This window comes from Cupressus sempervirens, chromosome 11 (genome assembly GCF_028749045.1).
Source record: "Cupressus sempervirens isolate cs-2001-9-10 chromosome 11, ASM2874904v1, whole genome shotgun sequence".
Classification (NCBI taxonomy): Eukaryota; Viridiplantae; Streptophyta; class Pinopsida; order Cupressales; family Cupressaceae; genus Cupressus; species Cupressus sempervirens.
In genome coordinates, this window is record NC_143128.1 from 658,416,571 (window position 1) to 658,438,466 (window position 21,896).

Sequence of the window (21,896 nt, forward strand, 5' to 3'; positions counted from 1 at the left end):
TACATCTTGCGAGATTATTCAAAAGTTATGTGTGAAAGTTATGAATGTGAAGTTTTGTATCATATGCAGAAGTGAGTTTTTGATAACCCAATTTTGTGATCCAAGATCAAGCTGAGGTCAAAGATTAGTTGAAAGAAGTTACAACATCTATACTTCTATACTTGAGGAACTCAAAGGATAGATTACTTGTTTGGGCAGTGAGATCTTCTTGTAACTGAAAGTGCATGTTTGGGCAGTGAGCTCTTGTTGCATAGATTGTACCACAAATCCTAATAGGGTTGGAATCTCCTAATAGGGATTAAAAGTCTCCTAACAAGGACTCTTATCTACTGAACATGTTTATAGAATCCTAAAAGGGTCCATCCTCTAACAAGGAATATATATATATATATATATATATATATATATCTTTGTGGGCATCATTCCCATTGGGGTTTTCCCTTGGCTAGGGTTTCCCTAGTTAACAAAATATGGTGTTATGAGTTCTCTTTGTGCATGGTTACTCTTACTGTTCATCATTACTTGTTTACTTTCTTATGCATGGTTCAAAGTAATAAATAATATCCAGTTGGTAACAAAAGTTTATAGAATACTGATTCACCCCCCTTCTCAGTATTCCCTATTTCTAAGAAAACCTCCAGTAAAAAAAAAGTGAAAATCCTATTGCCTGAATAATTGAAAACCTCATTAGTAGATGAATTGGAAACTCCATTAGTAGAATAAGTTAAAGCCCCATGAACATAATTACTAAATACCCCATTATTAGAATACTTGAAAACCCCTTTAATAGAATTTGAAAAATCTCTTATTAGAACTAATAAAGAAACACTGATTATTTTTTGTCATTAATGAAATATAAGAAAGCAACAATATATTTGTTAAAAATGGGGTAGTTAAAAAAATTAAGAGCAATGCTTGAACAAATAATTAATTTTCCAAAGATTTTGTGTGTTTATGAACACAATTATGTAGTGTTCATAAACATGATAGAGAAAAGCATACAACCAAAGAAAATCAAGCTACATGGATGCGAAAAAAAATGTTGTTGTAAAAAAACAAAAAAAACTCAATAAATCTTAGGAATACAACAATTACAAACTTAGTGAGGAAGAAACATCTCCTAGATTGAATGTGTGATGAATGAGCTTCCCTCCACTACTCCAACCCTTCATGATGATCGTTCCAACTTGCAACAAGGAGGTGGTAGAAGCATACATTCCATAAGGATAAAACTAAACAAGAAAATCAATGGAGAAGGAAATGGTGGTTATAAGTCCCAAAATAAATTGAATGCAACTAGAAGCAAAACAACATGCACCACCCTCACAACAAAAAATACAAAAAGGAAAATGGAACCACTTCTTACCATCACATGCACAACAAGGATGACATACAATATGTGCATGATGGACATGTATCTACAACGATGTCGAGGTCTCCATGATATACATAAGAAACACCCAATTATGGCCTCGAGATAATCCATTGCTAGCAACTAAATTGACAAACGCTCAAGAGTGTATGCGAAAGAAACCCGAAAAGGTGGCTAGGACTTGAAATGAAATGTTGGATGACCGTGTGTTGCTTATTAAGGAGGAATTAGGGCAATGCAATGTATGAGATGTGTCGTAAATCCTAAAGGATGCCTAATGTTCCTTAATGACGTGATGTTAATGTAGCCCATCCTTTGCTTGGGGTGAGTAACTATTTGTTTGCCACATAGATATTTTAACTTACACACACCTTGCCATGTCACTATCCTCGGTCAAAGTGCCTTATGATAGGTCAAAGTACCTCATGATATTGCATTTAGATGATGACATCTATCAATTGTTGTTGTACTTGAATCACAATAATTTGTTAAGGCAAACAACTTATCTGACTAAATTGTAGAATAAGTGAATGTCTTTATAGGGGAGAGGACCCAGAACTTGAACACCTTAATTTTGAGCTTATCAAAATTGTATGTGAAAATTTCAAATCACTCCCAATTTTTTACAACTTACTTAATAGTTGTCTTCTTATAACTAAGGTTTCAAGTCCACATCATTAGTAATGATACCACATTAATATGCTTTTTGTCAAGTTGTCTAAAATAAGCGAAATAAAAAGTGAGACCAATGGCTGTACAAAAAGGGTACCCATACTTGCCCAATTGATGTGGCAACACATCAATGATTACCTTTTACAATTAAGGGTACATTTCGTTCAATTATGAGTAGTCATCATTATACTAACAACTTTAACTTCTCTCACAACTATTGTGACAATGTTGTCAAAATAATTGGTATCAAATTAAGAATCCCTACCACAACCATTAGAACACATTCAAGTACTAGATCCTTTCGCCCATGTACATAAGATGATCATCCTTTGCTTTTCTCCCCTAGTGTTAGCAAACATAAGGTGACCTCCTCCTTGCTCCTCTTCCCTAGTGTTAGCATTTTACGTTTCATTTTTCTTTGTTAATAATATATTAATCTGAAGTCCTAACTTCTCCGTTACCAGGGAAGGGGCTTTTGAGCATTTGTATATAGCAATTCGTGAGAGAAAGCAAAGATGTCCTGGCCAGCGCAGAGCAAAGATTCTCTCATGACTGTTGAAGCCAGCTATTTAGCATGATTACGTATGTGTAGCAAGATCTCTCAGAACGGAGATCGATTCGAGTGGTGTGTATATTTCCCGTCAGAAAAATGAACGTCTATAAGATTTTCTCCAACATCTCCAAAACAGAGATTAGACGTAAGAAAAAGAAAGTAATGTAGGTTTTAGATTTTCGCTAGCGTAGTTTTTTAAAGATTGTATGGATTAAACTATATAATAGGTTTTGAATTTTGCGGTTCAGGAGGAAGAAGAGGGCTGTCCAGTGCTGTAACACCAGAAGGCCAGTCGGAGTCTTTTTTCTATCGTTATCGGTACTTATTGTCAGGTTTAGTTCTCCTAAATGCGGGCATTGGAGGTATACGATATTTACTTTAGCTCTTTTGTTCAATCGCATTCATAAAGATATAGAAAAGAAAAAAATAGTGTTTGATAGAGATTTTGGAGGCAATTGGATTTCTCGTTCACTTTTCTTTGCCTTTTTTTAAAGATTAATTTGTCTTGTAAAAAGAAAGTTAGGGTTTGAAGGCCAGACTGATCTTTTACTCAGACAGTGGACCATTGGTTTTTTTCTTTCTATTTTATGTAAGCTTCGACACTCAAGTCTGTGGGCTGCGTGACTGCGGTTTTGAGTGATAGACTATGAATCGTGTCAATTTTGGGGAAACAAACATGCCATATTTATTGTTAAACTACCCTATTTTCTATACTGCTCGACGATCTCTATAATTTGTTGTTTAGATTTGTCGCCAAGCAGCGAATTGAACATCAGTTGCTCTCATACAAATGCACGTCCTTACCATTACGGTACACCACAATCTGTGGAATCGTTCATCTTCATTCTTATTTAATATAACATTAGGCGCGGAATTCAGTATCTTGTCAGTGATAATTTCTTCTTAGATTTTACTGCCAAATGACCAAGGCTGTAACGATCCTGGATCATATAAGTTAAGTTTCAGCCGAGGATCCTTCAGCGGTGCTAATAGGTGTTACAGCATCCTGCTCAGTAGTGTACACAATTAGGTTTATGAACTAGTGTACACAATTAGGTTTATGAATTACATATAAAGTCTGTGCAATCTGGGTGATTACATAACTACCTTCTAGGATTTGAACCTAAGACTTCCATTTTCTGCTGAAGTGCTCTACCAACGGAGTAGCCTGTGTAGTCTGAGCGGGTGTGGCTTATTTCGAACAGCTTAAGTGCCACACCGAAGCTGTTTGGGGCTGTTAATTTGACATTTGATACCACATGCTGAGTTATAGCTCATATACACCAACTGCGACTCCAACCTAGGACATTTTCTCTGCTGTTGTTGTGCTTTACAAACTGAGCTACTGGTCCCTCTATGGCCAGCCCATCATTGGTGTGGATGTGGATTCTCTCCAACAGTAACAAGATCATTGGTTATACTTTAACTTGAATTCTTGCGCTGAATCATTGATCCTGCAACAACTTGAATGTCAATGGACAACACAATCTATTACGAGTGGGAAATGGTTTATCTAGCTTCTAGTTAACAATAACTAGGGAGCATCGGCTATTGGAAATGAGAAGAAGATTACATGAAAAATCCCAAAACAATAAAAACCAAGAAAGAGCTACATATTTGGGAGTGTTAAGCAGATTTGTTATTCTTTAACTAGTTATGCATGTATTTGAGCTGTCAAATCAAATGAGTAGCTAATTATATAGGTGCAATCCATCATGAAACACTTAATACATTACAAAATTTGCAGCGTGGAAGATTTTGCAGAACCATAACTGAAGTTTTTGCAATACACATGTTGTTGTTTCTTTTTCTAGGTGACAGCAGGTTGCTGCATAGAAACATGTTTCTTGGGAACGATTCCAATTAGTGTCAGGAAAGAATGCTTTGTTTGATAGTGCCGGGATCAGTAGAATGCTAATGAGGGGAACACTTCCTAAACATTGATTCTTCAAGTAGAATCCTTGATCCACCTCAATTACAGTCCCTGCCTACTAATTACATTGGCAAGAAGAGAGAGAAGAAGAGATATGTTTAGTTAGCCATACACATGGAAAGCCCAAAGCAGGAGCTAAATATGTAAAATTCTGACATTTCTAATCACAATTCTTATCATGGCTCATCACTCACAGAAGGTCAAATTTTTTGAGTCTTAGAGACTATAGCTACAAATTCACATGTTTCATTTTTTATTTGCCCTAAATGCATTTGTGGTCTCTGGACTGTTCATGCTGCAGTTGGTAGATTGAGATGAGTACCAGATAAATAAATGAGGCCAAAATTCTTATTTTTAGAGACTTGCTACAAATTTGCACGTTTCACTTTTTATTTTTCCTAAATTTGTTTGTGCTTGACGCTGATAATATTCTCTATTTATTTCTTGGTGGCTCATGTGAATGCTTTAGTGGCTTGCATACATTATCTTAATGTTTCTTCACAAATATGCTTTGTTCATCAGTTCTTTCTGTGACCACGTTATATTTTTTTTCAGCATAATATTATGTAGGATTTGACTGTTTTTCATTCTGTCCTTGTTCTGTTTTACAACTGATTATTCTTCCCTTTACTCTTTAACTCAGTTTCTTTTTACACATTTGAGTCTCCACCTGGTGGCTACCCATCTATATATATGGTTTATCAACTTTTTTGTATTATACTGCATAGTTAAAGACAGGGATCAAAGACAAAGTAGGTGTGAAAAAGAGGGATGTTCAGTATCAGGTGGGAGACTTAGTAATGGTTCATCTAAAAAAGGCAAGCCTAAAAGGGGCCCTAATAAACTACAGATGAGAAGAATTGGCCCCTGCAAAATCTTGGAAAAGTATGGTTACAATGCTTATAAGTTTGACTTGCCTAAAGATATAGCATTATCACCTGTTTTTTAATGTAGCTGATTTAGTTCCATTCAAAGGTTCTAGTTGAGGTTGATGTAGCAGTTCCTAATGCTGCAGAGATAGTTTCCAATTTTTAACAATTACCTCCTCAATCCAAGCTACAAGCAGAGAAAGTGTTGGGGTCCAGAGTTGCCAAGAAAACTAGGCACAAGATTTAAATGGAACACCTGGTTAAGTGGAAAGGTTCATCTGATGCTGAAGCTACATCGGTCCCTGAGACTGATTTTAAGAAGTTTGGTATAGATCTTACACTCTTGTCATCTCCTGTGACTTGAGCTCTTTTTACTGTGGGAGAATGGTGCAGGAGCTCCTAGGGGTTCGAGTGAGAAAGCCATCAAATTTTGGCTTGCAAGGCCTTGTGTAGGTTAATGGGGGAATAAGGATTGTTTTTGAGTCCATTAGATGTCCTAAGTGAGATTTAATGAGTTTGAGTCAAGTCGTGTCTCAATTGTCAAAACATTGCTTTGTTGGCAAAAAGTTGTCAAGTATGCCAAGATTGGGCATATTGTGAAAATGATACAAAAGTTGGTAAGAAGTCATGTTTTAGTGTTTTACATGTATTGAGGACCAAAAATCATCATTCTACATCATTAGATTAGGGGTATGCATTGGGAAGGCAAAAGTCGCATATGTTGTCAAAAAGTTACATTGACAACTTCGGAATTTTTGCAAAATTGCTTGCAAGTTTTTGCATTTCGGCCAAGAATCAGTTATGGGCACACACGAAGAGGGTGTATTATGAATATCGAACATATATAAGGTCCCTGAATCGATTGTAAAAAGGTTGGAAGCCATTTGGCACTTTTTGCAATATAGAACACTTTGCATTTTACTGACAAATTGTGCACTGTAGCTCTGCAACACGAGCAACTTGTAGATAGTGGGTTGGAATTGGAATTTTCTTGTTTTAAATAGTTAGAATAGTTCATTTTCTTCCTTTGTGTGCTTTGATGTACATAGTTTAGTTGATTTGCTTTACCAAAAAAAATTCAAACAACAGACTGTAACTCTCTGGCAGTTCTGGGGTGTGAGTTGGAAAAATGTCTCTAACTTGATTAGTCACTGTGGAAATCCAACGGCCATTGGGGGTATAGAAGTAGAGACCATGTGCTTTCTTCTCTAGTTGGAAGTTTGCCAAAATGTGCAGTTTCTAAATTTTGCCATCAGGCCCTAGGCAAGCATTTTGATAGCTGGACTAGGAGCTTGAACTGTGCAAACACTGTTGTTTGCAGGAGTGGATTGGGAAGTGAAATCTAGTGATGTAGAAGGATGCATAGAGGCTAGAAAAAGCCTTGGGCAAGAGTACTATCTCTGTTGAATCTATTTGTCTAAGTTTTGAGTAGAGGAAGCAATTGCAAGCCTAGTTACACTTGAAAAGGCTAATTTAGGGCTTGGCATTGTATGGAGGGTTGAAGACCCAAGACCTGCAAAATCTTTTAGGTCTTCCATATAGGTACTTCGAATGGCCATTTAATCATAGGATCATTTGCCGAGTTTTTGAGCTAGATCTCAAAGACCTAAAACAAATAGTTAATTGTGTCCTAAAAGCCTAATAGGCCTAAAACTGCCTAAGTTTGAAAATGATGGTGGAATGCTTGGAAGAACAGTCTTTTTGGATTGGAACAAGGGTGCTTAGATGAGTTTTGAAGGTTTCTACTCCTGCAAGATAGTCTTGAAAGGATTTAGGAAGTTGTAGCTCAAACTTATGTAGATGAGTCTGGGGAGTAGTTTGAATACTATTGTAAATTGATTGAAAGCTCTAGGGAAAGAGTGTTTCCAATAGTTAGGCTGCTCTAATCTTAAGAGATTATGCCTTTAGGTGGTGCTTGAAATGACCAAATAGTTGAGATAGTGATTTGAGTCTAGAGCCTCCCTATCACTCAGCAAAGGTAATTGCCATGAAGGAAGAAGTATGATTCTATGTGGATACTATTAGAAATAATCAAAAGATGTTACCCAACGTTACTTATACTTCAAGAGACACATTCATTAAGGACTGCAATTTATAATTCCAATCTAATTGATAAATACAAGATTAACAAAAAGATGCAATTAGTGATGACAAAGTTGTATGGTCATAGGATATGTCACTTGTCTATCCATAAGATATAAGAAGACATGCTACGCATTCATTGGAGGCATCAAATAAGAAAATCATCTTTTTGAGAAGTAAAGAGATTTCAGAATGGGTTATACAAAACAGTAAGTAATTTTTCATTGGTTGTGAGCAGATATAAATCTATATGGTGTATGCTCTGTACATATTGCATCAGAATATAAGTTCTTAACTCAACTCAATTTATAGTTCTATTCTATAAATGTTATAAATATCAGCCTATAGTAATAAATCAGAAATACACACACACACACACACATTATTAATATTATATTGCTAGTTGTATATTCATATCTTAGCCCTTAGTCTCTTGTTAGACCTCCTTTTGAGGATGAGAGATTTTAGGAAACGATTGGGGAATAACTCCTCACAAGATGAATGAATCCCAAGATAAACTAAGGCATGTGTATCAAAAACCCTTGACGACATTGTACCAAGATGGGTGGGAATGTGCTTTAGAAACTTTGAGTTAATCCACTTGGTAATTGGTATTTGAGTGTCCTATGTCAAATACTTTCTTTTCTCCCCAGGTTTAAGTTTGAAGAGATGGAAGGATGTGGGTTTGGAATGTCATCTACCAAATGCACTATGGATTATTAGCTGTTCTTTAAATTCTTTTGATTTAGTTATATAGTAATGTATATTTAATATTGGAAATTAATAGCCTCCTAGTTGGGGACATTACAACTGGTATCAAAGCTTCTTTCCATAGAAGATAATTGATACAAACAAAGTCAAGGGCTCAAAGGGTGTGGGAGAGAAGAAGAAAATATGTGCAGTGAGTTGAGGGCTTTTATGGAATAAACAACCCAAACCACACAAGCTCTTAGGGAGAAAAATGAAAGGACCAACCAACTCCTCCAAGTCATTCAAAATATGAGTAACAACAGTATGGATACAAACTCCAACCACTATGCAAACACTAATAGCTCTCCTAGGGAACTAAGCCTAGACCCTATAGAATCCCTTTGCTACCTAGGGAGGAGCATATGGAAGAGGAAGAAACAAACACACCACCTATAAATAATATTGACAAGATTGTAGAGGCATACATTAGAATTGATCCCGAATTGGAGGGACATTTCTTTTAAAGATTTTTGTGACGTTGAAATGAGGGTTGTCCCTAGTAAGGAAAGAAAGTAGCAACCAAATAAGGACCTAAAAGAAAGAGAGTCAAATAACCCTTCATACCTATTGATGTGTGTTTTATGACTGCACAAACAACAAAACAAAACAAAATACCAAGGTATCTTATCTTCTCTTAAGCAAAATCCATTGTATGCTAAGATTGCGAAAGATCATACAAGCGACTCCAAGGTTCTTTTCTGTGAGGTAATGACTTGTGGATAAGCTCAATGGTTAATGTGATATGCTGGTATCACAAAGGGACTTATGTTTGAATTGTTCTTCGCTTATTTTGCAATGCTGACTGAAACTTCTTCATCAAATATTTCAATCTTGTGATGCTTCTTCTTTGAATGACACAGCTGAATTGAACTGGAATTAAAGGCGAAAGGGTTAGAAGGATCTAAATCTACTCCTAAGAGCAATGCTATCAATAGATAGTGCTATAATGGACAAACTCCCAATAGCCAAGATCTGCTTCGCTAAGATCAACTAGAACTCTGCAAGAGCTGGTGCAATCTTCTAAGGGTTATGTAAAGAATTTTCATATCATAATGAACACCTCATAATGAACAATGCACATTTAATGATATAAGTTAAGCATCCATGAAAAGGGGGGCTTAGGCTTGTTAAAGTAACTTAAGATCGTTTTTGCAAATGTACTTATGGTGCCATTGTAATTAATGATTTCCAAATGCAGATTTGGATCTCATATATGTATAATATGACAGGAGGAGACATGTCTCTTCAAGAGACATGAAGAGGCATGTCTCTATAGTTAATCACTATTTAATTTATAAATAACTATATGCATAACTCATCTTTAACATATGTATAATATTAATATATTAACTATATATGTAATATAATATTATTTTATTATATTATTATATAATAATATATAATGCATAATATATATAATACATATTATATTACATATATCATATATATATTATATATATAAGATATATAATGCATAATATATAATATATATTATATTACATATATAATATATATTATATATATAAGATACCTAGCTTAAGGACAATTTATCATTAATGAGGTAGCTTTAATAAAATCAATCCAATAGAGGCTACAACAAAGTCATGTCCTGTAGTTTATGTAAGTCATAGATATACATACACTCATATGTGTGTGTGTGTGTGTCTATATATATATATTCTTATTAGAATATGAGACATAAAACAATATTCATATAAATCATGAATACAAATAGTCAATGTAATGAGTATATCACTTCGATTGATGCTATACTTCAACACTCCCTCTTAGCAAGGGAGAAGTAACAAAAACATTTTATGAGACATCAAAATCAAGGATATCTATACACAACATATTATTTGATTTTAACACTCTGAAATAGTGACTTGTCAAATAACTACAATCACAATGTTATAAACATTATTATAACATATATTATGATCTCTAATTGTCTGAAACAATATCTAGAGTAATAATGAAAATGTTATCTATGATCTCTAATTGCCTGAAGCAATGTCTAGTGATGTCCATGATAATAGGCCTATCATTTGCAAGATCGTCATTTTACGAACAATTACCTTCTGTTTGTTTGTTATCTATGATCTCTAATTGCTCGAAGCAATATATAGAGATGTCCATTATAACATGCCTATCATTTGCAAGATCGTCACCTTAAAAACAATTACCTTTTGTTTGTGTGTTATCATGGTGTCCGGCAAAATCTGGCCCAAAGAACCATGGTAATAGATCTACCATTTACAAGAACATCATCTTATAATGGTTATCTTCTGTTTATATATGTCAATGAAAGATTGTCACCTTTCAGTACATATCATATGTGAAATAGTAACCACCATGAACCAAATCAGAGGGTGGTACAAAGGGTTTTCATCTTATACTTCTCTCATAGAGGAGACTGTAATATACAGGATTTCCCTTAGAACTTCTCCTCATAGAAAAGATGTTATCCACAAAGAATTGCATCTCAAAATTTCTCCCTCTGAACATCGATCTTGGGAAGTCAGGTCCTCTAGTTACTTCCTTAGAAATTCTCTTCACCCAAGGATGCTTGTCAAACTCACTCTGAATCAATTGTCTAATTTTCTGGTAATAATTCATCACTTCCTCATGATATACATAAGAGTAGGCCCATCACATCATGCAGTCACCCACATGTATTTCTAGACTCCTTCTGAGTATCAAACTTCTAAACTCCAACATTGCCTTCGAAGAAGTGTCATACTGCCTCTTAATGTAGAAGAATTTCATAATCTTAATCATCAAAGATGTTTTCTTCAAGAGCCTCACTTTATCTATCTTAATCATCAGGGTCTTTGGAACTACTATCATTAGATTTATTCTACACAATATTTGGTAGCATATGTGAAGTACCAACCTTCTTTTCCTGTAAGGATATCCTCAAACATAAAGGAAAAGATCAAAACAAATAATCCTTATAGTATGTAAAGAATTGCATATAAGAGAGAGACTACAAAGAGTAGATAAATGTAAAAGATACAAATACTTATTTCTACATGAAGATTCAGAAATTTCCATTTAGATTATTTGAGAATTGAACATCTCCCCTCTAAATAAGGTTCAAGTGGGAATGGAACATTGACTATTATTCCCCCCCACAATGTAAAATTTCCACTTGTTCTTATATTGTTGAAATTTTTGGTATCAAATATGACAACTCATTTCTAAGTTCCAACTTGCTCTTTTCATCCATTGAAGATCCAAACACTCATTAAGCTTAATAGTAGAAGCAAACACAAAGTCGTCCACAATACGCCAATATCATGATTGAGTATGATTGTGTTACTTGAATGACTCTACAACTCATATGTCAAGTTTCATTTATCAAAGAGAGACTCATAGATAGTTTAATTAAAGTCACAACTTTCTTATGATGTACACAAGAGGTAGGCTCATTCACATAGTTGCATGAATTTCAGTCCTCTTCACTGTTACAATTTATCGATCACTGAAGATTCCATCACAACATTTGTTTACTCCCTCTGACGGTTGATGAAACCATATCCTTTATTTGCTCCCTCTAACCAATGTGTCAGAATCCTTCTAAACATAAACCTTCTAAGCTTCTAAAATAAACTTCCCTTTAACAAGGTATTAGACTTTCTCTGAATCTGATATTAATACTCCTTTTCCTACAAGAACATTCTCGGAGGAAAAGATCAAGGTAAATGCTTGTACAGAAAAACAAGTAAGCGAGATATTACAAAGATTAGATAAACAAAATACTCAAGGATAATTAATAAGATCATTTCAATATGTATTTTAATCTATATTTTAAACATTTTTATTTGAGAATAGAACATCTCCCCTCTAAATAAGGTTAAAGTGGGAATGGAACATTGACTATTATTTCCCCCTCACAATGTCAGTTTCCCACATACTTCATTTTATGGAGTTCTCAATCACTATCAAGTCTAATGAGAGACAATCATCTATGAATGATATCAACCTTTATCTCTATTAATTTTTATTTTTTATTTTTTGGAAAGTAATTCTATACTCGATAATAATTCAACTTAATAATATTTAATTATTCAAATAGAGTAAATGAATATCTAATTTAAATGTATACTTTGAGTATATATACATATATTTAATATATGTATTTTTCCATGTTTTCTCCAAATATATTTAATAATCTAAAATCCACTTAAATAACAAATTCATAGAGATGTAGATAAATAATACTTACCTCAACATTACCTTAACGTTTATATGCCCGCTGTCATGGAAGGCTTTATGTTTGATATATCTTCTTATTTACATTTTAAAAAATTTAGACGTCTCTCTTCTTATAATTATAATATTTGCCAATTCAGTTTGCCATATTCACGCACTCTCTAAGCATAAAGATTGGCTTTCAATTATCATCTTAATTGATTGCATACTAGGATTCATCCTTTTAATGTCATCTCCAAAATATGAGTGAGCTATCGTCAAAACCCTTCACCATACATTGTTCTATGACACTGTTGTTCGTGATTCAACATTATTGTTCTTAATATATTTTTATCTTTTGTAACTCCCATTTATGAGTTATGCAATGTTGTTCATAGATTGTCTTCTCAGTTCTTATCTACATGTATTGCTCACTAAACTTTATCTCTTTCCCTATGTCCATGTCATCATCTAAGTGGTAATTATTCCTCCATGTGTAGGCCATCAATATGGCCGGTATGTTATTGTCATAAAAATCCACCGACTGTATCCCTGTGCAACAGTTATATTTTATGGTCATCTTTAGTTATATTGAATACATTCGAACCTTTCAATTATATTGTTCCATCTCACTTGATTAATGTTTTAACCTTGTTATTGTTAACCACCATACTGTAGCCTCCTCGTATTCTGGAAACCTCAACACATATATCTATCACAGTTCACACGAGAAACACTTTCCTTGGCACGATTTCCATGTCAAATGCGATTTCTTGAATGGATGATTTCTTTGACTTTGATTATATATTTATATATATTATCAATAATAATATAACTTTCTGAGTGTATCCAAGAAGCTAAGGCATGTAGCTGTGATAGGTCACACCAGCCAATAATGGACTCCATTTGTCGAGTATTGCGTTATGTTAGCAATATCCTATTACTACTCCACATGGACCGTACCTACAAATTCGTTGGTCATTGCGTGCGATGGGAGCTTATATGAGAGGACCGAGTTTACCCTTATTTTTTATTCGATGATTTATTTTTTATCCCATTTTGAGGTGGTCTGTAAAATAAGCTAGCCACCAGAATTTGTGAATCGTCTTTGCCATCTTAAATTTTAGTGATAGACCTCATTACTATTTCTCAATTGCTTGTGTGGCCTTTTCTTCTTTTAATGATATTAATATTATTAATGTTGTCGTCAATATTAATAATATTAATATTTGTAAAAGACAGTCAAAAGATGATTGGTGTTGTCGTCTATTACTCCTCATCACATATGACAACATGTGTTTCAATTTGTCTTTAATCACATTTCCTCACTGTTGATGTGAGTTTCTGTACCACTACATAACATATTAGCAATTGAATACTTGATACGGAGTATCAAACACACAATTCCTCTCTTGAAAAGTTAATACTCATAAGACATGACAATAACTCCAATGTTCCTGACACCTGTGGATACTAACTCAGTATATCGATGTGATTTGCTGGTAATCACGTAGGCGGCCTTGCGTTATTCATTCAAGGATAACTTGGGTTTTTTGGTGAGATGGTGATGATTTTGTATGAGTGCCAGGTGATGTTGATGGTGATAGTGATGGTGGAGGATGTAGCACCAGATAATGTTGATTGCGCGAGGAGGAGGCAATAATGCTTCTAATGGCTTCTACCTTCCTAACTTTCTTAGAGCGAAATTTGACTACTCAACTACTCACTATTCTGCTTCTATGAATGGAAAGATTAACAAATGGACGGGGATCAAATCTAATGAAAGCTTACCAGTGGCTCCACCTCCATAGATGCAATGATTCAAAGGAAAAGAGAACTACTTTACCACACAAGGCTCCCTAACCAGTGGCTAAGATGCTAGTGGCCTAGTTGTAGATCCCTATGAAACATTCACTAACATCACCATACAATTAGCCATCTACTTCTACTCTAACAATGTGAAATGAAATCCTACTTTAATTTGAGAGATGGGAAGAACCATGCAATACACCAAAATGATCATGTATATCTATTATCCACCATGCAAGCCACAACAATGAATAGAGAACAACTTTGATAGTATTTTGGCAACAATTCTCCAACATAACTCCCCCACAAATGAGAGCAAAATGGCCTTACATAGAGGTCAAAATTATAATCGATGGTAGAGATCAAAAGGCAAAACTGACGATTCAGATTGAATCCTAGAAACCTTAATTAGGGTTGCCACCCCATCGGCCAATGAGGAGATGCCACTTTGTCAATGGACCAATGAAAAAAGTAGAAAAGTGGCAACCAATGAGAAGGCACCAAAATGGTGGCCAATCGGAATTAGACACTTGTCCTATCCTCGAAGAAAGAGAAATCGCCACTTGGGCTTACATCAAATGATCTTCTAATATAACACTCGCTTTTTCTTTCATTCTTTTAGCTAAGGCAATGAACTTAGGTAGCCTTTCATTGACTTCTTCCATGGGAGGACAAGGTGTGTGCTTTATTTTGAGGTTCGCCGATTTCATCACACTGCTTGCTGCTTGTAGTGTCTTCTCATGATCCTTCTCATACTCTTTTGCAAATCCGATAAAAGGCATTTAGGGAGGAAAGGGTGTTCAAATGTTTCTTCTTGATAGCAACCTTTCCTAACTCATCCAATCTTGATCCAAGTCTTGTCTCATTAATATCTTGTTCTCTTATGTCTTCAAAATCAAGTGCCACCCCAACGTCGCTCATCATGGTTGAATTGGAAGTGTCGACGTTTGGGTTGTGCTGTGCAACTGCCTTCTGTATATCTTCTTTGCTAAGGGGGATTGTCCTTCCTTTAGTCTGTCCTTTATTTGTAGCATATTTATTGTTTCGACATTGGTATTGGTTATTTGCTTCATTTTTGAGAAGAAAGTTGTTTTGGGCATCATATCCTCTTTGTCTTTCTTAGTTTTTGTTCGCTTAGGATTCTTGCTTGCACTAACATCTATCATCTTGTCAATCTATGATAGGATGGTGAAGTGGTGGATAATGAATGCAAGAGGAACCAAGGGAAACAATATCTAGAGAAGAACGAAAGAAGGAAATCAACTTAAGGACCCCTTTCAACTCTAAATGATTTGAAATTACCTTTACCAATAGCTGGATCTTCTTTTGGAATTTAGGATCAGAGTTTGAGAATTTCAAACCCCTTGCAAATCTTGAGGCTCTAGCTAGAAAAAAATCAAAATTTAGTGCTCTCAGAATTGCCCTCCATTTGCCCAAAAAATCAGACCTTTGATCACAATCTCTTCCAAATAAAATCGCCCAAATTAGGGTAGAAATCGTAGCTCCTTAGCAAAATCAGACTTTGCAAAAAAAATCGCCTACCAATGGAAAGTTTCAGATCTGCCCTAGAGAAGCCGCCATGCATGAGAATTTTGCCCTTTAATCATGAAAAATTGCCAATATAAAGTGCAGATCTGCTTCACAAAGAAAATTGCCAAAGATAGGAGATCTCTACCATGAAGAAAAATCACCAAAAAAGAATGCCAATTTGCCCTTTCAAAATCGCCTAAAGGAGAAGAAATTTGCTCTAAGTCAAAAATCGCCTAAGCACCAAAGAGGAGGAGTGAGGAATGAGGAAATGAGGGGAAAGAGTTTCCTCTTATACCCAACTTGCTCATCCTCCCTAGTTGGCCAACTGGGACCGTGGGAGCAAAAAATAAATAAATTAGAACACAAGACATGGCCCCCAATTAAATGCTTAGCTAAAAATTAACTTTGCCAAGATGAAATTTACTTTAAAAAATTGCCAACTAGACCAAAATTGCAAAAAGAAAGTAAATAATGCCTTGGAGATGCTAAATATTTCCATTTAATGATGATTTATTAATTAATATGTCATTAAAATCGGATTTTGGCTAACCAAAAGCCATTTTTTCAATATTAAATTACTAAAGACTTAAAAATTTTCAAGGCAATTTTAATCCATTAAAAGCCAATTTTTTGCAATTTAATTCAAATTGATTTTGCCAAGTAATTAAATTTTTTTTTTGACAAAAAATAAAAATCATTTCTAGAGTCTAAAATCAATTTTGCAATTTGATTTCATCTTCACAAAAGAAATTTTTTTCACCAAAGAAATTCAGGATTTTCCAAAAACTCAGGTCTAACAAAATTTCACTTTTTTGAAAATTATCAAACTTTATACAATTACATCCAAATTTTCAAAAAAAATCCTCTAAGTACAAAATTTACAATTTTATCCTGCCAAGTGTTGCTGTTTGAAATTTTGTCCGGCCTAAGGATGAAATTGGTTGTTCTGGAAAATCAAGTTGAAAGCGGGTGAAAATAAATCTAATGCTTTCTTCCCTTTGGCCTGTAGGTGTCCTATCACTTAATCAATTCAAATTTTTTGGACAACTCAAAAGTTTGCCAAGGCGATAAAAAAAGGGGGTCCCCAAAAATTTGGTGTGATGGTGTGAAAATCTCACAACATCTAGCATCAACCCAAAGAAATGTTCCTGAACATTTCAAGAAATAAGTAACTTAGAACAAAAATCTTAGGATGGCCTATTCAAAAATCTACTTAAGAACAAGCACTCAACAAGGGAAAGAACTCTCAAGTTGATCCTAAGCATTCTGACCATAAGTTACCCACGTGTGTGCAAATGATTTATTCCCCGCTCGACGAGAACTTGATACTCTCTCAGATCCATTAAACTTAGTTATTATAATATCCTTACTTCAAAAGCAACTTGGATAGAGCCGCGCTGCCATCCAGGTGTCTATAGCCCTGATGGATTTATCGCTGTGGCACCACAATCATGGTTCTATCTTTAGTGATTATTTTTATAGCACCGATAGAGATGATTGCACACCCTTGAACCAAATTTCCTTTTTATTTTCACTTTGATACTACTTTTTCTCTTTTCCCATGACATTTTCTCTTTTTTCTTTTCTTTTCAATCTTTTGTTTCGTTTGTAGGCAATGAAGCTTGCAGAGGGTTTGGAAGACCACAGTGGCGCTGAAGCAGGTGTATGATTTTACTAAGTCCAATTTCACTTCAAGACATCAAGAACTCAGAGCAATTAAGTGTGAGTAGAATGTTGTAACCATGCCAGAGATAACTCAAGAACCTCTATCGACTTCGACCCAAATTTAGTACAAGTCCTACCATAGACCAACAATTGAGCACATCCTTTGACCTTTGAACCTCGTCAAATATATTCAAGAAATGAACCAGATGGACTTCGTTTTGTCACTAAAATGTAAAATCTACACACCTTGCCCACGAGTGATAACATGGACTCCCTTTTGCTCCTGTAAAGGCCCAAAAACCAAAACTGCTTTCCAATGGAGGGAAGCTAAAAAAATTTCAAGTCAAATGACTTGATGCAAATTAAGCTCGAGCTCCCTCATAACATCTAAACTAAACAACTGAGAGAAAACTACTCTCACCAATCGAAAAAGAAACTTTAATCTACCCAACTGAAAGGAAACTAAACTATTCTCCTGAACCAAATGGTCCAAGACAAACCTACCCTAACTATGTACAAGACTCTAATGGGACAACACTAACCGATCTAATATATACATTGGATCTAACATGGTTTCTCAGGATGTTCAAAAGTAACAAGGTTTGGGTGATAGTTCTCAAACTCGCAAACTCATCCTTGTACTCTGAAAAAAAAATTGTCACCTCAAACTCAAACTCTAGAAAATTATAATGCAAGATCAACAATTGAGGAAACTCATAGGGTCCACGATTAATCCAAATACAAGTTGTTTCTCCAAAATTTCCATAATCAAAATAAAAACTTTCAAACCTTTCATCTTTAAGAGCAGGGAAAGAAACAACCTTGCATGACTCAAATTCGAATGGAACCTGCAAATTCTCGATGGCCTTAAGAAGTCGAGGTTCGTGGTGAACCATCCCAATAGCATCAACACCAAACCCGTGAGTGATCAAGGCAGGGTCAGTTGTGAAGTCAAGGCCTTGAAACATCCTTCTAGGGGGCTTGTCCTTGTGAAACATGAACCATGCATCCTTGTGAATCTCCTCAAGTGCATCCTTAAAAATTAAGGATTCCTTGATATTCTCCCCATCAAACACCTCTCCAAATTGCTCGAGCATAATATCCTACTGCAGCATCAACCCAAATTGTTCTTTGTTTTCTCTTTCTATGGGAGCAACTTGATCACCACTTAACAATCCTTGCATATCCTTACCAATAGGAGCTTCATCATCTAGTATATAATTTCTATTTGAACTCTCTTTAGGAACATCTTGCAATTCTTTATGTAAACTCTCATTAAACATAGCACCTTCAAGACTGATAGGAGAACCATCATACAACTTTGTGAGTTGCCCATAAACTTCCGTTTCAAGTGGCAAAATTTTTGGAGGTCGAAGTTGATGGTGAATCATGCTACTTGCAACAGCTTGATCACTTTGAAAGGCTTCGGGCAAAGACTCCTTTTGTATTTCTTCCATAGGATCTTCAAGCATCCCCCCAAAGAATGTGGTGGAGATAGCGCCTTGTATTGGTTTATCAATATTTTTCTCATATTTGAACTCTCTTGTGATATCTTGTAATTCCTTGTTCAACTCACCCACTTGATTATCTTCCTCTTTAAGGATATTTGAAACTTCTTGCAACCCATCCTCAAGAGTCACCTCTCGAATTATGCATGAAGGCTCACCAAAGATTTCCATTTCGTCCACCTTTCGATGTTCCATTTGTAGATCTTCATGTGTCTTCCTCTGTTGACCTTTACCTACCATCCTTTCTCTCTCTTGGATAAATTCAATTGTTTCCTTGATTTTCTTGTCAACCTCTCCACCTTGCGATATAGTGTGTGAAGGTTCATCCACTTGGTTATCTTGAACATTAGAATCAACTATATCATCTTGATAAATCTTACCTTCTTCATTCTTTGGCGTCCAACTTAAAAGCTGAAAGAAATGTTTACCACTTCCCAATGATATTTCCTCATACCAACCCAATTGAAACTTGACCAAGTCAATGGTGTCTTGGCAAGATGGGCAAGTAGACTCTGAATGTGAGAGACTATGTACACGGCAACAAGAACTTCTTTCACATATGTTTTTTGGTTCCCTATTGATATCTTCTTTAAAAACAAGAAAGTCTTTCTCTGAATTGACAAGAACCGCAGGCTCATGTATTTGTGAAAAAGAAAATTTTCCTCTTAATGCCAAGTCCACTCTTAAGAGAAACACCAAACAATCCAGCTCCTCATGATCTGTAGTACTATGTATCCTACACTTCCCTGATGTAGCAAGTTGAGACAAATCCAATGGAGGTAATCTTTTGTTCAAATCAAACCAAATGGGAAGAACGTCTACCTGTCTGTCCATTGAGAAACCTTCCCCTTTTGAATTTTTTTTTATTTTAATTTTTTGATTTTTTGATTTTCACTTTTAAAAGAGATCTGTCATCTCAAATCTAGCTTTTCATTCCTCGTCAATCTCTGCTCCGAATTTCCAAGTTGATCCAAGAATGAAAATCATTCAGCCCTCCTAGTGCCAGATAATGTTGATGTGAGTTTTTGTACCATTACATAACATATTAGCAATTGAATACTTGATACGTAGTATCAAACACACAATTCCTCTCTTGAAAAGTTAATACTCATAGGACATGAGAATAACTCCAATGTTCCTTACACCTGTGGATACTAACTCAGTATATCGATGGGATTTGCTGGTAATCATGTAGGTGGCCTTATGTTATTCATTCAAGGATGACTTGGGTTTGTTGGTGAGATGGTGATGATTTTGTATGAGTGCCAGGTGATGTTGATGGTGACAGTGATGGTGGAGGATGTAGCGTCAGATAATGTTAATTGTGTGAGGAGGTAATAATGCTTCTAATGACTTCTACCTTCCTAACTTTCTTAGAGTGAAATTCGACTACTCAACTACTCACTATTCTACTCCTACTCCTATGAATGGAAAGATTAGCAAATAGACGGGGATTGAATCTAATGAAAGCTTACTAGCGGCTCCACCGCAATAGATGCAATGATTCAAAGGAAGAGAGAACTAGTTTACCACACAAGGCTCCTTAACCAGCGGCTAAGATGCTAGTGGCCTAGTTGTAGATCCTTATCAAACATTCACTAACATCACCATACAATTAGCCATCTACTTCTACTCTAACAACATGAAATGAAATCCTACTTTAATTTGAGAGATGAGAAGAACCATGCAATACACCAAAATGATCATGTATATCTATTATCCACCATGCAAGCCACAACAATGAATAGAGAACAACTTTGATAGTATTTTGGCAACAATTCTCCAACATAACTCCCCCACAAATGAGAGCAAAATGGCCTTACATAGAGGCCAAAATTACAACCGATGGTAGAGATCAAAAGGCAAAATCGACGATCCAGATTGAATCCTAAAAACCCTAATCAGGGTTGCCACCCCATTAGCAAATGAGGAGACGCCACCTTGCCAATGGACCAATGAAAAAAGTAGAAAAGTGGCAACCAATGAGAAGGCACCAAAATGGTGGCCAATCAGAATTAGACACATCCTATCCTCGAAGAAAGAGAAATCGCCACTTGGGCTTACATCAAATGATCTTTTAATATAACACTCCCATTTTCTTTCATTTTTTTAGCTAAGGCAATGAGCTTAGGTAGCCTTTCATTGACTTCTTCCATGGGAGGACAAGATGTGTGCTTTATCTTGAGCTCCGCTGATTTCGTCACGTTGCTTGCTGCTTGTAGTGTCTTCTCATGATCCTTCTCATACTCTTTTGCAAATCCGATAAAAGACATTGAGGGAGGAAAGGGTGTTCAAATGTTTCTTTCTTGATAGCAACTTTTCCTAACTCATCCAATCTTGATCCAGGTCTTGTCTCATTGATATCTTGTTCTCTGATGTCTTCAAAATCCAGTGCCAACCCAATGTCGCTCATCATGGTTGAAATAGAAGTGTCGACGTTTGGGCTGTGTTGTGCAACTGCCTTCTGTATATCTTCTTTGCCAAGGGCGATTGTCCTTCCTTTAGTTTGTCTTTTATTTGTAGCATATTTACTGTTCCGACATTGGTATCGGTTATTCGCCTCATTTTTGAGAAGACAGTTGTTTTGGACATCATATCCTCTTTGTCTTTCTTAGTGTTTGTTCGTTTGGATTCTTGCTTGCACTAACATCTACCATCTTGTCAATCTATGATAGGATGGTGAAATGGTGGATAATGAATGCAATAAGAACCAAGGGAGACAATATCTAGAGAAGAATGAAAGAAGGAAATCAGCTTAAGGACCCCTTTCAACTCTAAATGAATTGAAATTACATTTTACCAATAGTCGGGTCTTCTTTTGGAATTTAGGATCAGAGTTCGAGAATTTCAAACCCCTTGCAAATCTTGAGGCTCTAGCTAGAAAAAAATCAGAATTTAGTGCTCTTGGAATTGTCCTCCATTTGCCCAAAAAATTAGACCTTTGATCACAATCTCC

General features: G+C 35.5%; 1 protein-coding gene across 1 annotated transcript in view; it reads left to right on the forward strand.

The window, feature by feature from the left end:
* The first annotated feature begins 2,561 nt into the window (after positions 1-2,561).
* The window catches only part of LOC149531499 (WAS/WASL-interacting family protein), a 58,455-nt gene continuing 39,120 nt past the window's right edge, over positions 2,562-21,896 (forward strand). The window contains exons 1-2 of the mRNA XM_089811966.1: positions 2,562-2,742; positions 2,846-2,959. Coding sequence (XP_089668092.1) covers positions 2,694-2,742; positions 2,846-2,959 — 163 coding nt within the window. The 5' untranslated portion in view covers positions 2,562-2,693. The remainder of the gene's footprint in view (positions 2,743-2,845; positions 2,960-21,896) is intronic.